The sequence below is a fragment of the Chionomys nivalis genome, chromosome 5, assembly GCF_950005125.1.
Source record: "Chionomys nivalis chromosome 5, mChiNiv1.1, whole genome shotgun sequence".
Lineage (NCBI taxonomy): Eukaryota > Metazoa > Chordata > Mammalia > Rodentia > Cricetidae > Chionomys > Chionomys nivalis.
The window spans coordinates 62,466,200-62,482,046 of NC_080090.1; the positions used below are offsets into that span (position 1 = coordinate 62,466,200).

The window sequence follows — 15,847 nt, forward strand, 5'->3', positions numbered from 1 at the left end:
CCAACTCTCTATAAAGGACAGAGCCTTTGAAACTGCTGCTCTCAGGAAACACAGGGATGAGTGTGGGTTTCCAGACCACCCATCTATCAGTGTGTGGGCTCTCCCGAGGGACTGGAGAAGGCTCTTGGGAGGATGAAATGCAGAGGCTGAGAATAACCTCTGGTTCTTGTGAGTTGGAAAGGTGCTATTCACACTGGGATCTTTTCAGCGTGGAGTCCATTTCTTCAAATTTAAAGATCCACCCAGCCCAGACTCAGAAGCAGATCCACCAATAGCCAATACCTTCTGGCACCGAAATACCACATATCCCAAACTATACCTGTCACGTTTCTCAAAACCCAGCTTCCTGTCCTATTTCCATTGTCCAGTTCTCAATTCAAACAACTCCATTATGCCCAGCTCTCTCCCAGCCTGCTCACAGGACACACTTTCTCACTGCCAAGGCCTTTAATTGTGTGTGTGTTTGTGTGTGTGCGCGTGTGTCTTCATTTTGTTTAAACTTTCATATCCATTCTCTCATCTTACCTTAGGATTCTGGGGAGTATCTCTCTCCCCCTCATAGACACACCCCTGGCTCTCAGCTAGCATCTCTATTGCCTCAAGAGGAGACCTCCACATAGTACAACTGACAAGCTAACACAGCAGTCCAAGACTTGACGTCACAACAGGGTCACAGTTTCCTGGATTCTGCCAATCTTTCAGCTTCCTTTTCTATACCACCCACAAGCATGCACCCTAGACTTTATCATAGTAAAGCTGTTTCTCAGCTTTCTCACCAGACCATCCCTTCCATGTCAGTGACTCTGCTCATATTATCTCCTTTCCACAGAAGGCCATTTTGTCACCTTGTCATCCCAGTCCACACCTACCCTTCCAGACTCAGTTCAAACAATAACTTCCCGAAAACACTTCCCTGAAACCTTCAAGAACAGATTCTCACTCATCCCTGCTCCTGTAGCCCTCAGTGCACCCTGCTGTTACAGCTCTTAGCACACAATGTCATCCCTGTTTGCAGGCACTTGCCACTGCTCTCCCGTGATTGCAATAACTTAAAACAGATATTTTTGTCCCTTTCCTCTGTGTGCATCATCAACCCACAATCTAGCATCCCTACCTGCCTTTGAATTTTCCAACGGTTTTCTATTCATTTGCAGAAGCAAGCGCAATTGCAATAGCCTGTCAGGTCTTTGCTTTGGTAGTTAGCTTCTTCTCTGGCTTCACCCCTACCTTCCCTCTATGTTTATGTTTATACCTTGGCTAGAGCTGCCATCTCCCTCACTTCCTTGACAACCACATTTCTTTGAGTCCTCCAAGCTTTTTATGTACTGCATTCCTCTACTGAAATGCTCTTACCCAAGACTTCTTTTTCAAGACATCCTATGCACTGCCTATATTTCAGTTCTAATTCTTCTTTATTGCCTCCTATTGCTGCCACGTGGAATTAAGTGTTATCGCTTCTGAGTACTCATTTTATTTATTTATATTATTATAGGAAGCCTTATCATTGTGCCATGTTTTCTTGTTTCCACTACCTATCACAAAGGCTGACCCAGAGGAGGTAGGTTAGAAGATGCATTTGTTGGTCTGATTGATGTATCCAGTCCAATTAAGCAGGCATTTACACACATGCATTATAGGTAAAATCCTTTAGTAGGCACTTTGAAAAAATAATTAGGACTGCTCCGCCCCTGAGCCACTTATAGTTTAGTTAATAGCAGTAGATAGTTGATGCATTACAAAGGCTTGGAATTTAAAGAAACAAATCATTTTATGCTGTAAAGAAACTAACTCATCACCAGGAGCTTCTCCAGTAAGTCTTTAGTGGAGTAAGACACGCCTACTTTGATACAGTGTGTCTGTTCTATAAAATGTTTTGAGGATCAAGGGAGACAGAGATACTGTCACCTGCACTCCCACTTCAGGGAAAAGGAAACATTTACAGGTAGACAATTAAGAGCCCCACTGGCTCTTCAGAAAAAAAAAAAATAGGAAGAAAAATTCAAACGTTAAAGATTGGGAAGCCTACAGACTTTGGAATACAGAATGAAAACGCCTTCTTTCTTGCGGTTTCTGGGAAGAATGTATTCTGTGTGAAGAGAGTTTGAATAGAGGTAGGACTCAGACAAAATGTGTATGTTCTGAAAGCTACTAAATAAGTATTGGCTGGAAATGCTACTGAGTCTGTCCACACAAAGTGGACACTGTTGATGCCATTTATGTATTCTCCACAGTATCTCAAGGGGAGTCTGTTCAATATATGTCCAAGATGGGGTTCTATAAAAGCTGTAGACTACATTGGGAAAGATCTGCAAGTAGCAATGGTGATTTCATGTACTTTATCAGTTGCCAAAATAAATAAAGGATGTAATTCTCACAGAAGCCATATGTATGAGTTACTAGTAAGTCATTCAGTCTGTGCGAGAAGGGATGCTCAGAGGAGCTGTGTCCTTATGCAACACCATATAGCAAGTAGAAACTGAGGTTCATTGTTGTTCAGCTGTAGAGTGCACTCAGAGGTAATGGCAACACCAGGAGGAGTGGACAGTGATGCCTACAGCACCGAGAGTCATCTCTGAGGTCACTAAGGATGAGTCTGCAGCAATATACAGCGACTGCACAGAAGCACAACTAAGCCAATGAGAAGAACAAATCAGTTTCCTTAACTTGTGCCAGGAGAAATGAGGGGTCTGGAAGCTTAGGTCTCAAGATTCTACTGAGTAAAGACTTAAAGGTTAAAGAAAACTCCTAGATAATTCCTTTACTGGCTGTGCCCTTCTATCCCAGCTTGATCCCAAGACCAATGCAGCTGACTTGATGAGGAGTACACCGATTACTCATTTAACAAACTTCACCCACTTTATTTGTCTCTCTGAATAGCAAAACATGACTGCCGAGTCTTCCAGAAGGAATTGAGAGTCTTCTGACCAAGAAACAGCCTTTCAAACAACTTGGAAACTTGTTTGAGAGTGCCATTATCTGGGAGAGATGATTCTCGCTCTCACTGGACTCTAGGCTCTTCTTTCTTCCTGGGAGCAAGCACCTGCTGCAATCCAAGCCTTCTTCCTGGTGATGCTGGCTCAAGTGCACAGAGCCCTCTATGGTCCTCACCTTCCCCACCTGCACCACGCTCACACCCCCTCCATCATTCCTACCTCGACTGCGCCTCCGGCTCCGAGAGGGGTCGGTATAAAAGGTCAGCTGCGGGTCATTTTCTGCCTCAGTGCCAGAGTCCCCCTCAGGGTTCAAGAAGGCGGAACCAGCTGAAATGGATAGAGAATCAGAGTAGACATTTTCTCTTTTTGCAATGCAGAGTCATAGGGTGAGGTCTAATTGGAAAGTCAATAAAAATGAAAGTGGTCCATGGACAATCTAGGAGAGGCAGCTGAGGGGCTAGGGCTTCTCAGTGTCTAGGTTGGAGAAGCAAGCAGTTTTGAGAGCAATTGATGGCACTCCAGTCTCCACACAGAACATGGTTCTGTGATGAGGGGCTTGTCTGACATCTCCTTGTCAAAAAGAACTTGGAGAGGTCAAGGGTGGAGAAGAAAAGAAGGGAAATGTTTTGTTCAGGTTAACAGGAGACCAGAATTACATCAGAGCAAGAAAGACATTTTTATCTCTGAGTTTTCACTGATTCCATAATATGTACATATATACAAAAAGAATAAATATGGTAAATAGCCATGCGAGCAGGGAACATTCCTTCAAGCCCTCTAAATCATAGACAAATACTTTGATCATTTGATAAATATATACCTATATATTCTCATTCTTTTTCTGATACTGAAACAGGTAAAGAGCTTTTAATCTCCCCTTGGAATGGAATTGTGCCATATCTTCATCATAATCTCATTTTCTCCATTGAGTAGATGGGCGGGCAACTTTCCATATTAACAAATAAAGATCTATACGGTCATTTTAAATGGCTGCATGCTAAGTCACTGGACATTAGGCAGATGTGCCAGATAGTTAACCAGTTCCCTCTTGGTAGGCATCGAAACCTTTTCCAATTTTCGGCTTGTTTAAATGTGGTAAACAACCATTTACACACATCTTTGCACACTTGTTCAGTTAGATCCTAGGAACTACTAATGTTCATTAAGATGTTTAATCAAAAGATCTCCACTCTTACATTTTGTGGCAGGTAGCTTTTATTTGGCCTCCAGAAGACTGTGCCTTTGTAGCTATGTGTGGCAGTATGTGGAGCTGATTCAATGACCTTGCCTCTACCCACAGTTTGGAACACATCCTTGACAGTTAGAACTGGACACGGCTACCTCTTGCTTTGTTGTTGATCCTCTTTCTTTGGCTACTGGAGGTGTGGGAGAGCAGAGTGGCTTGCTGGTGGTTGGAATCCACGGGGCTCGTGGCTATGATATTATCTTTATACTTGTTCATCAGGGACAGCTTGGCATTGTCACTTCCTATATAAGGAAAAGTCAAGACAAAGGGGGAAGAAAACCTTAAGAGAACAGGCAAAGCATGAAAGAAAGTGAGAAAACCCACGTGAGCTGAGTAGATGGGCCCAGGGCACTGACACAAGGAACATAGAAAGTGAGAGGCAGGTGGTAGCTAAGACACTCCTCTCTGCTTTCTAGGGGCTACAGCGTTAAGGGAGGAGTGAAGTAAGAGGATTACAATTGGAAATCCAATTGAGTTCATTCCGTATTGATAATGTCACTGCTTGCCAGCCTTTGGCTAAATGTAGAATGCAGGGTTTTTCTTCTGACCAGCACAGGGTTTTAGCAGAAAGAGAATCTATGTGCCTTCAGGCAGAAGGTGGCCCCTCTTTCATCTCGGTCTTCACTGTTCCTTCATGACTGAACTCTAGCTACTGCATACATCTGTGTGGTCTGTCTGCTCCCTAAAGGAGTTTAGATTTGAACCCCCAAGTACCATATGTTGAGTCCACGCCCTTGGTACTCTGCCCAGCGCTATGGGGAATATCATACATGTTGGAGACTCCTCCTTTCTAGTCTCAGACTTCAAAGTTCTCAGAAATTGAAGTTCTCAGACTTTAAGTTGTAGTAAGAAATGATTATTGATACAGGTCATCTTCTAGATGCCAAGTAGAATTTCCATGTCCCACTATGTGATGTTAACCTTTGCCGCCTCTCCCAGAGTCTGTGCATCCTTAGCAGTATGCAGTATCAAATGTGTCTTCCTCAAAGAGGAAGGTACTGGGCAGTGCCTTGAAGGATCACTAGTGAGGCGTTCCCTTTCAAGATGTACTGATTCATAGCAGTTTGAAAGGGAGAGACGTGGGCTATCATAAAAGACTGTTCCTCCCTCTCTGCATGTTTTTGACCCTGATCTTGTTCTATTGGGTTAGGGCCAAGGCTCTTCTAGCCACTGTCTCCATAGATATGTCTAGCATCTAAGATCTGATGCTTTGATTGCAGTCTTCCATTTTCTTTGGAAGAAAATGCATCCTGTGTAGAGACCACAGAAGCAGGGCAAAGTCATGTAATTAGAAGACTCAAGGCCCCACATCTTAGGAGACAGAGAAAAAAACAAAAGGAAACAAGAAATTGGTAGCTGAAGATCCTCTATATCACTAAAGAATTAAGTTGTCTGTGCAAATATGTGATATACAAAGAAGTCAAGGCAGGTTAGTTTCCCAGGCCACCGCCTCACTTCCTAGGGGGCTTCCCAGTATACACTTAGAGGCCCTAGACCACTTCTACCACACCTAAAGGCATCTCTCTGCTCCCAGTACTGGGTGGAAGAGGAAGTGGACCCAACTTACGCTAATACTATACTTCTTATTTTATGGATTAGAAAACCAGCTCAGTTGTCTAAGAAAACAAGGTGTTTTTTTTAGTAAGTCTGAGGATTTCACAAATGTGTACAATGTATTTTGATCAGACCCACTCCGCATGTCCCATTCCTACTCCTCCTATGTCCTCCCACATACTTAATGTCCTCTTAATAGAAATTTTTATTAAGTCCAGTTGGTGCTTGCTTAGATGCATATAAGTGTAGGACTGTCCACAGGAGCAAAACAACCAACCAGATTCACACTCATGAAGAAAACTGGCTCTTCTTCTCCCAGGAGCCATTAATTGCTAATAGCTCCTCAGGTGGGGTGGAGTCTATACAAAAGGTTATTTTCGCCCACTTGAGGAAAGGCATCAGTACATTTTGCTACATAACATCTGTTAGTTAGCTGCTTGCTGGCCTACCTGAACAAGGACTAAATGAGCCGACCCCTTCCCCCATTCCTACCTGGTGTGAGGTCCATCCCAGACTTCTCATTGCAGCCCTGAAGGGAGTCCAAGGTGCGTGTAACCTGGCTGGCAAAGTCCTCCCCTCCATTCATGCACTCCCTCTGCAGATGGTGACGCAGGTCTGTGATGTCATACTCATAGCCATCCAGGATAGGTGTCTCCCGGATGCTCAGGGTGCCACTGGAGTTGTGACCCTGCACTCGGGCATTGCGCAAACTTTCTCGCCCGTGGCCGCCTATCAGCACAGACGGAATGTAGTGGATCTCATTGGCTGCCTCTGCACTGGCACTCTTCTGGGGCTGGGGCACCCGGCGACGCTTGCACCAGCGCCTGCGAGTATACAGGATCATCACCAGGCACAAGATGGATAGTAGCAAAGCGATCATGCCCCCCTGAAAAGACAGGACATCGGATAGTTCCACAAAGAGAGGTGAGCACTCTGCAGTGTTATTGCTGCATCTGCTAACTCTGTCTATCACTCATTCATTAATTCATGCAATCAAATGTACTGAGCACTTATAGTAAGCATCCCTCAGCAACAAAACATGCGGACACTGGCGTTTAACGAGGGAGAAGAATGGAACTGTGTGGTTAGTACATCATTTCAATGAGTCTAGTTGCATCTGGCTTAGCAAGTATTTGAGATAGAGGCTGGAGAAGATGGAGATTTTGGGTTTTCAGTTAGAGACGTGGGGAAAAAGGTTTTGTTTTTGTTTGTTTTTTTTGTTTTGTTTTGTTTTGTTTTTGTAGATGTGCTACACATAAAGCTGATTTGGGGCTTTTTTTTTTTTTTTTTTTTTTTTTTTTTTTTTTTTTAGCAGCATCGAGTTTCATCTCATATCCAAACAATCAATCTTAGATGGAGTCTCACAATGAACCCATGAATCAATGAGTCCTATCCATGCCAAAACTCAGATTCCTTGTCTGTACAATGAAGCTGCCACGAAACTGCTCATGGTGGATGCTAAGAATTGAGCAAAGGAATAATGTAAAGCGTGCAGCACAATACATCCCGCAGCATCAGGACCAAGCTCAGAGGGACCTTAACTGTCTCCACCAAAATAACTGGCCTAACAGGGAAAACCATTGACATGTCTACCCCCACCAGAGTTAATCACGAGCTATGGGAAGAAACCCTGCTGGTTTGCACATGATACGGGGCAGGGAGTCAGCAGGAATGCAGTTTTGTTTGCTCCCCTGGAAGAAAGGGCCGGTACTATACCCTAGAGTCAGGTTGGTGGAAGAGTTCCTGATGAGCCTTCCAAACTCCAGAGGCCACCACCTCAGAGGCCAGTCCTTACAAGTCAGGGCAGTACTAGCTGTCTACTGGAGATGAGGATTCGGGATACAGTGTTCAGTGAGCTGAACAAGCTTGTCAGGGCGACAAGCCCAAGGTGGGGTTTGAAGAGGTGAAGGAACCTCCCATGCTCTTTCCTCTACAGCACTCCACAGACATCAACCTCCCGCACCCAGTCACACTCACCCCTTTATTTAGGTTAATATCCCTTCAAATCTACTTCATTAAGTAAAGGTGTACCAAGTGGTTCTCCTCCTGACCTTGGTTCCAGTCACGGTCAACCTACTGGATCTCATAGAGCTAAAAAGTCCCTATCATTTCCTATGGGCCCACCCATGTGAAGATGGCTTAAGAATATTCCCCCAAACAAATGCAAAGTTCCCCCTTTTCTCCAGTTTTACAATGATTATTTTCCTGGATTTATGAGTACAGTTTCCCAGCATATCTTACTGGCTGTCCTCAATTTCTCACCATCTGCCTACATATATGCATATAAGTACACACACATACACACTACCGTGTTCAAAAAGGCCACATGAGGAGGTAGCAAAACACACAGTAGAGTCCGTTGTTAAGTAACAGACCAAGACCTGAGGCTAGTTGGGGATGTAATTTTTCAAGTTTCAAGTTTTCCTTGCTTTGTCTTGAGGATGCATTCTTCTGATGCAGTCTCTCATGCAAATGCAGACAGAGTAGACATGTTCTAGTTGCACAGGATAGATGTACAAAACCAAGTACTCGAGATCCTACTAACTGCTACCTGCTCTGCTTTCCATACTGTGTGACTACCGGACACATCAAAGAACCTGCCTAGAGGACACTCTACTCAACTGTACAGACCCAAGCCCTGAAGCAATCCACTGATGGTAAGCATCTCTGTATGACCCAGTAGTTTTCAGCAGAGCTGTCAATCATCTTCATGGCACAGTCAGATGGGCTATCCTTTCTCTCACCCCAAACTGAAGCTGTAACAATAGGTAATTAAGCCACACGGAAGGAATAACTTCCCGACTGAGAGAAGTTGTCAGACATTGAATTAGGCCACTGAAAGCCAGAGGTAATTTTATTCCCTAAAGAGCCATAAAAGCGACATAAACATCAATCCCCGAGGAATGGTTTAAACACCCACCATCTTTCTCTCTCACACTCAGTTCCTTCTGAGCTCCTCCACCCTTCCTTACTAATTATGCATACAGATGGTCACAACAGGGTTACAGTAAAATCCAGCCCATAGATTCATTGCTATATCACACAATAATAAAACAATAGCAGCTGTTCATTAATGGGTGTTTGCTGGGTATCAGACAGTTGTTCAAAAAACTCTACAGTTTTATCTCTCAGAGGTAGAGTTTCTTGACTGTTGTTTGAAAAAAAAATGAGGCATGAAGGTCAAATAACTTGTTCAAGGTCATGTAATGTGTGGTTAGAAGGACTAGGATGGAGCCCCAGTGACTAATTCAGAGCCTGTGTTCTTTGTACGGGGGAGCAGGATGTGTGCACGGCCGGCACGCATGTGCGGAGGCCAGAAGTCAATGCTGGGTGTCTTCCATTTTTGACACTCACCTTATTTTTGAGATAGGCTCTATCACTGAACCTGAAGCTCTTGTTTCTGCTAGACTGTTGGGATAGATAACCCGCAGGATGCTTCTATCTTTGCCCTGCCCTATGCTGGGTCGGGTCACAGAATCTCACCATAGAGAACCATAGTGCCTGAATTCTCGGTGGGTGCCAGGCATGAACTCAGGTCTTCATTCTTGTGCAGAAAGCTCTTTATCTTGTAAGCTATCTCAATAGAGTACAACATCCCAGACTACATCCCCAGAGCTGATAGATCCCTAGGCTGCAGTCACTATGATGAGCTGTGCCCGTGGACACTTAAGCTCTCTGACCCCTCATAAGTTCAAAGGATGGAACAGAAACAAGTGGATGCCTGTGTCTAGATCCATCCTCACTTCACAAACTGAAAACAAGAAACTAGCCCAAGTACATATCTAGCTGACCAGAGGTCTGAAAAGCATCATTACAAGGGACTGTTTCCCAAGTAACTACTAAGAACCCAGATATAAGATTATTGTGTTTGGTAGAAGCACAGACAGCAACAAACCCACAGCCCTCGCACATTTTATATGATTGTTTAAATAATAAATGAATTTAAATAAGATTATTCATAGCACCTGTCACCACATGCCAGCAAAGTGCTGTTAGATTCTCAAATTTAACTAAATTTTAACAAAGAAATACATGTTGTCTTTTAGTTTAGTGACCCATTGAAAATCTCTAGGTTCGACCCATTCATCTGATGAGCAAGCCAAAGTCCAGAGAAGTAAAAACAGTGATGGAGCTGAGTGGGTGACGGCAGATCCTCGAACTGCTCTTCTCATGAGGCCATTTCTTAGGTTCGAGTATAATAATTAACTTCCCATATACTAGAGTCCAGACACTCAACCAAAAGTATCTTTGATTTATTTTTCTAAAACATATAACTTGTAGAAAGCAAGGAACAAGGTGTTAATTTGTTTAAATTTAATTTTAATTTGTCTGAAATCTATCTATTTTGTGTCTCTAGTCTTGCTTCAGTAGACCGTTACCTCTGTGGAGACGTTGTGACTCCTGATGTCCTCTCTAGTAACTGGTTACCAGTGATAAGCTCCAGCCATCAGGGGCAAATTTGCTCCAAGTATAGGGGAAAGGATTCTCAGGCCTCGAGTTCTTCTATGATTTCTTTGCTCCCATAACCCAAATTGGTGACAAGTATTATAACACTTTGCTGTGACTTACTAATTAACTGTAGATTATTATGTAAACAATAATATGCAAGATGTAATGTCATGCAGTATTTGTATGTAGTGTTACATAATAAGATTTTGTGACAATAATAACAAGCACACTATGCATAAATTCGTCTGAAGTCCTTACATGCTGTATTCAATGGTCAGCTACCAAGTAGAAGTATAAAGCCCCTTCATAATAAAAAGAACTGATTGTTGTATTAGATTAAGGCATATGTCTAGAAAACTAAATAAACTGTCCTTCCACAATGAGAACTTGGAAGTCCACTGGCCTCTTTAGTTACATTATATTCCCATACAAGTTCAGGTCATTGGAATATCTGTTATTTTTAGCTCTCCTACCTACATGGAAAAGTTAACACCTGAAGTCACAGATGTCTTAGGATATTTATTTCAAAGATTCTCAAAGAGGTGGCATATAAAAATGACTCAAACCTTAGGTCAAGGGCATCTGAGGATTTCCTGCTAATAAAATGAGGAAGAAAAGCAAGACGAAGGTTATTATCTTCCTGCAAATGAAAGTATTTTGTGTCGAACAAACTCCCTCTGACATCTGAGTCTAGATAGACTTCCACCTACAGTCTGGGCAAGAACACACTCTCCAACCTGGCTTCAGAGAAAGCCAGATTCAGGGAAAGTACAGGAGTTTGAAAGGAAAGCTTTGGCTAGCTTTGTGTTTCTGGACTCAGTCACTCTGCTCAGAATGTATTTGTTTTCGCTTCAGATTTTATGGCATTGAAAACCCAAAACAAAACCTTAGGAAGCATCTGTATTCAGTTGATGAACAATAAGTTGCAGACTTTGAGCACTGGAAATAAGTAACAACCGACTTCATGGTATAGCATTATTTTGCACTTTATTATCTTTCCATGAGGCTTCTGAGCAGTTGATTGATTCTTCTCAGAATGGTTGTTTGTAAATACAATCATACTGGAACTATATGTGGACTCTGCATCTATTCACAAACATCTTGCAAATAAGTGGCATTTAAAAACATATTTTTCTTTTAAAAATCAATAAATCATTTCTTTCTACTGGATTTAATAGAGATCAAATAAATGAAAAAAAACCTTTATTCTATTATGAAACTGACATTTGTGGTCCTCACCTGAGAGAGAAATGTAAAGTTTGTCAAATACTTTGTACATTTTATAATTTTTACGTAACAGTGTTTTCTATAATATTGATGGTAATTACCCAAATCAGAAAAATTTTAGTCAGCTCTCCATTTTGAGTCCATCCTAACTCTCTACTTCAATCACAAGACCCCCCTCTGTATTTACCCTAGGTCTTGGCTCCTGCCCCCCACCTCAGTTGACTCTCAAAGTCAGTTCAGCATCAATGCTCTGTCCACAGACCTTTCCACATTAGCCACAAGTACTTTCGCCTTTGACTGGCTTGTCCATCTCCTCTAATCTAGTATAGACTTAATGAAAGTCGTGGTCATGTCTGGCATATTTCTTATAGCTCTAAAGTTGATTTCAGTACCTGGCATAAGGCAGAAAGTCAATAACTGCTTATAGAATGAAGAAATGAGCGGAGAAAGGGGGAAGACAGACAGAGAGAGAGAGAGAGAGAGAGAGAGAGAGAGAGAGAGAGAGAGAGAGAGGAAGATGGGGCTCATCAACTTTGAGTAGTACATTGCAATACATAGATATCTACGTGCCTATAAGCTAAATTCATACAAGCCGACTACTTAGGAAACTCGTTTATTTGTTATTAAGCTATTCAATAGATGTTTGCTAGACCTGCTCTGTGGATGTGTGTTTCTAGTGGTTTCTGTTATTACTGTTAAAGAAATAATACAGGTAGGGCTCCTAATCTAATGGAGTTTACATTTTAGTCAGGGAACAAAATCAAACTAATAAAAGTAAATGGAAGCATAAAAGAAAGTCAGGCTGATTATGGGTCCTAAAAACAGCTAGAGAGTTTTAGAACAAAAGGAACAACAAAGGCAAAGATATGCTATACAAGAAATGAGGCTCTGAGAACCTAGAGGCCAGTGAAACCCTTCACTGGTCAGTGTCACATGATCAATAAATCATAAAATAAAAAGGTCTGGATCTATGAAATGTCACAGAAGTTTCAGGGCATCACCTGGGTTGTGTGAGCCATTGGCAGAAAAGAGGAAAAGCTGAGATTTTGTTTCTAGTGACCATCTGTCAAGAGACCATGGCCAATCAATCAGCTAGCATTTCAAAGCTCAGTGGAGTGGTAACAGTACAGTGAATCTGAGACATCGCTAATTATCCCTCAAGGCAACTGGACACAAATTACATCCCTAATGGAATTAGATAGTGATGAAGAAATTAAGAATTAGACAGGAACATTTAGTCCTCTGTTTTTCCTTAACAATGCCTGGAGATCAGGGCCAACAATAACTCATAACTGTTATGTGACATAACTCTTATATGACAACAATAACTCATATCTGCCTTTGGCTTTTCTAGGAACCAGACAAGAGGAGAAAATTTAGCAAGTCCATGGGCCATCTAATCACATTCTAATCCAGAATCAGACTTCCAGGATAACAAATGAATGGCTTAGATGATAGACAGACAGACAGACAGACAGACAGACAGATAATGAATGGATGGAATCAATAGGTAATAAACAAATAAATGATAGATGACAGATGATAGATAGATGATAGCTAGATAACAGATAGATAGGTAATAGAAGATGATAGGTAGGTAGATAGATAGATAGACAGACAGACAGATATAGACAGACAAATATGAGATAGATGGATAGATGGATGGATGGATGGATGGATGGATGGATGGATGGATGGATGGATGGATAGATAGATAGATAGATAGATAGATAGATAGATAGATAGATGGATGGTTAGTTAGATAGATGGTTTCAATGCCTTTCTGATCTTGTGCTTTGTTAGTCAACTAGAAAATTGGCCTAAATTACTAGCATCAAGATCTCTGTAATAATTAAACTTATCTGTTAACTCGATTAGACTTAGAATAACCATGGAAACACACCTCTTAGTGTGTCTATAAGGGCATTTCCAGAAAGGTTTAAATGGGGAAGGAAAACCAAACCTGAACGTGAATGGCAGCACCCCACAGTCTGGGGATGCAAGCTAAGCACTAATATTGATATGCCCACCACCTCCAATACATCCCCTGCTTCCTGTTTGAGGATGCAATGTGACCATTTGCTTCAAGCGTCTGCTGTCAAGTCTTTTCTACTATGGGAGACTGGACCCCTTGAAATCTAAACCAAAATTAAGCCTTCTTCCCTTTAGCTATTCTTTGTGAGATATTTGACCATAGCAACAAGAAAACAAGCAAATATAGTTCCCAATAAAATAACAATTCTGCCCCCATTGTACAACACTCTGTAACATCATGGCCTCATTGAATCTGATATCTGCCTTCCTCTATAACATGGGGTAACTAAAGGGAATGGAGTAATTCTTGTTATCAGTTGTTTGACAGTTCTAATCATGACCCATGACTAACTGGAAATAATGTGAAGTTAAGAGGGTAGAAAGAACTTGGTCATGTCTTCCTAACCATTAACCAAAACCACAGACCAAGGATATAATGTTGATTCAGAAGCAACCATCAACTCCATTTAGTGCTGACAAACAGACATCTCCCTTCCCAAAGGTAAGTCAGATCTTTTAAGTCAATTAATGTCATTAGGATGGTAGCATATTCTTGACCTTGAGAATCCCTTTACTGCCAGAGGAAGCTACCCAATCTAGAAAGAAAACCCCTTGGTTATCTTCTCTGACAGATTTTCTCTCCTGTGGTGCTTGGTGAAGAGAAATCCATTATCCCTTGCCTATTTCCTTCCCAAGTGGATGACAAGTGAAACACTTTAAACATATTAAGCAGCAAGTTCAATTTATAAGTTATTAGGAACATCACCTTCTCTTGGGGCCTTTCTGGGGCTTTTAATCTCCTGGAAATGCTTTCCAGTTGCCATGGGCCACCATATTAATTAAGAGTTATGTGTTCTGAGTCTTCTGGCATGAATTGTACAACTCCCCCACAGAAGGAAGCTTCATCACACCTGGCTAGCCTCTAAACGGAGCTTTTGCTGGTGCTTGCTGCCTTGGTACCCCTAGATTCCCTTACTCACTCTTCTAGTCCCCAGCAGCCAGTTCTCAGGGAAGAGATGGAATGTTCTGAAGATCCTGCCTCATGAAAATGCTATTTGTCCGGCAAAGGTAGAGAATAGAAACCTCCCATAAACAAAAGACTGACTCTGACATGAAGAGCCTTCTAGGTAGGCAGGGTGATCCTTAAGGGCCCCTCTAACTTAGTGAGATTATGGTCAGATTTTTCTCTAAGGCAACTTCACATTATAACTTCTTTCTTGTTTCCTTCATTTTTGTTTTCCTAGGTCTAAAAGTTTCAAGACAGTTATCTTTGATCACTCTCTTTCCTCTGGAATCTAGAATGTTTGTCTATAAGTCCTTGATGAGACTCAGGAGGTTAATCTAATGAGATCCTGGAGCCAATAGGGGCAGTGGCTGGACACTAGTGTGCAGGAGTCAGCCTGGATTATTTAGGGGTATCCTCCTTTAATTCTTTTTTTAGAGAAGCGTTTTTGGTTCCTGAGAGTTTTCTTGACTCAGACCTCTGACTTTGCCATTGAACTGCAACACAGTGTGTGTGTGGGGGTGCATTTCTTCTTAAACTGCTCCTGATCCTCAATAGCTTCAGTTCCCTGCCTGTGCCTTAATGAGAATGCTACTAAAGTGAGCGGGGCTGAGTGGACCAGGATGAAAAAGCAATAGTTTACCACAGCTCTGTTCTAAGCTCCAAGGCCACCTCAGTGGACTCCCTCATCCCCATGACTGGCCTCGATGTCTAGATAGGCAGAGAGGAATCGGGCAGAGACATCCTGACATCCCCCTGGATTTAAACTCAACAATTTTATGAGCGATGATACAATTGAGGCAGTCATTATGGATGTGACCCCTAATCAGTGTCAGGTATTAAAAGGACAGCTCTGCATAGAACCTATTTGTGTGGCTGTGTGCACACACCCATGCATAAATGTGTGTATTATGCATGACAGCCAATCTGGGAGATTAAAAGATCCACATAGAAGCAAAAGCACTCCAGGTCGCTGTCTCAGCAGCCCATGGGCAGAGCAGCGTGAGACAGGCTTTCTCCCTGGGCTGTGAGCACCAGCCCTTCTAAACTTCACTAGCCAAGCATGAAGCCAATAAATAAACATCTCCAGCTGGCTAATGCCCAATGCCTATTCTTGGCTATGCTCCTTTCCGCTTTCCTCCCTGTTTCCACGCACTAGGTGATCTTGATGAAATAAAATCATGATAATAATCTCCTCCATTAGGGCCCAACATTACAGGAATTATTGAACAAGTAACAGAAGAGGCAGTGGATACTTTTTGGTAATGACTATTAGAATTCTTCTTTCCTTTCAATCAGATGGAATTATTTGATATTTTTCTTCTATTTCTTCTAAAGTGAGGCAGCTCAGTTCAAGGGGAGGAAAGAAAGCCTCAGAGAGTGGATGGCTATGGGGGCAAT

The 15,847-nt window shown here is 42.2% G+C and overlaps 1 protein-coding gene across 2 annotated transcripts in view; it reads right to left on the reverse strand.

Annotated features, from left to right (window-relative positions):
• The window catches only part of Astn1 (astrotactin 1), a 330,687-nt gene that overhangs the window by 169,336 nt on the left and 145,504 nt on the right, over nt 1–15,847 (reverse strand). For both annotated transcript variants that reach the window (XM_057769941.1, XM_057769940.1), the window contains exons 3-5: nt 6,226–6,619; nt 4,275–4,421; nt 3,153–3,260 (exon numbers count right to left, since the gene is read on the reverse strand). In XM_057769941.1, the coding sequence (XP_057625924.1) occupies nt 3,153–3,260; nt 4,275–4,421; nt 6,226–6,619 (649 nt within the window). The remainder of the gene's footprint in view (nt 1–3,152; nt 3,261–4,274; nt 4,422–6,225; nt 6,620–15,847) is intronic.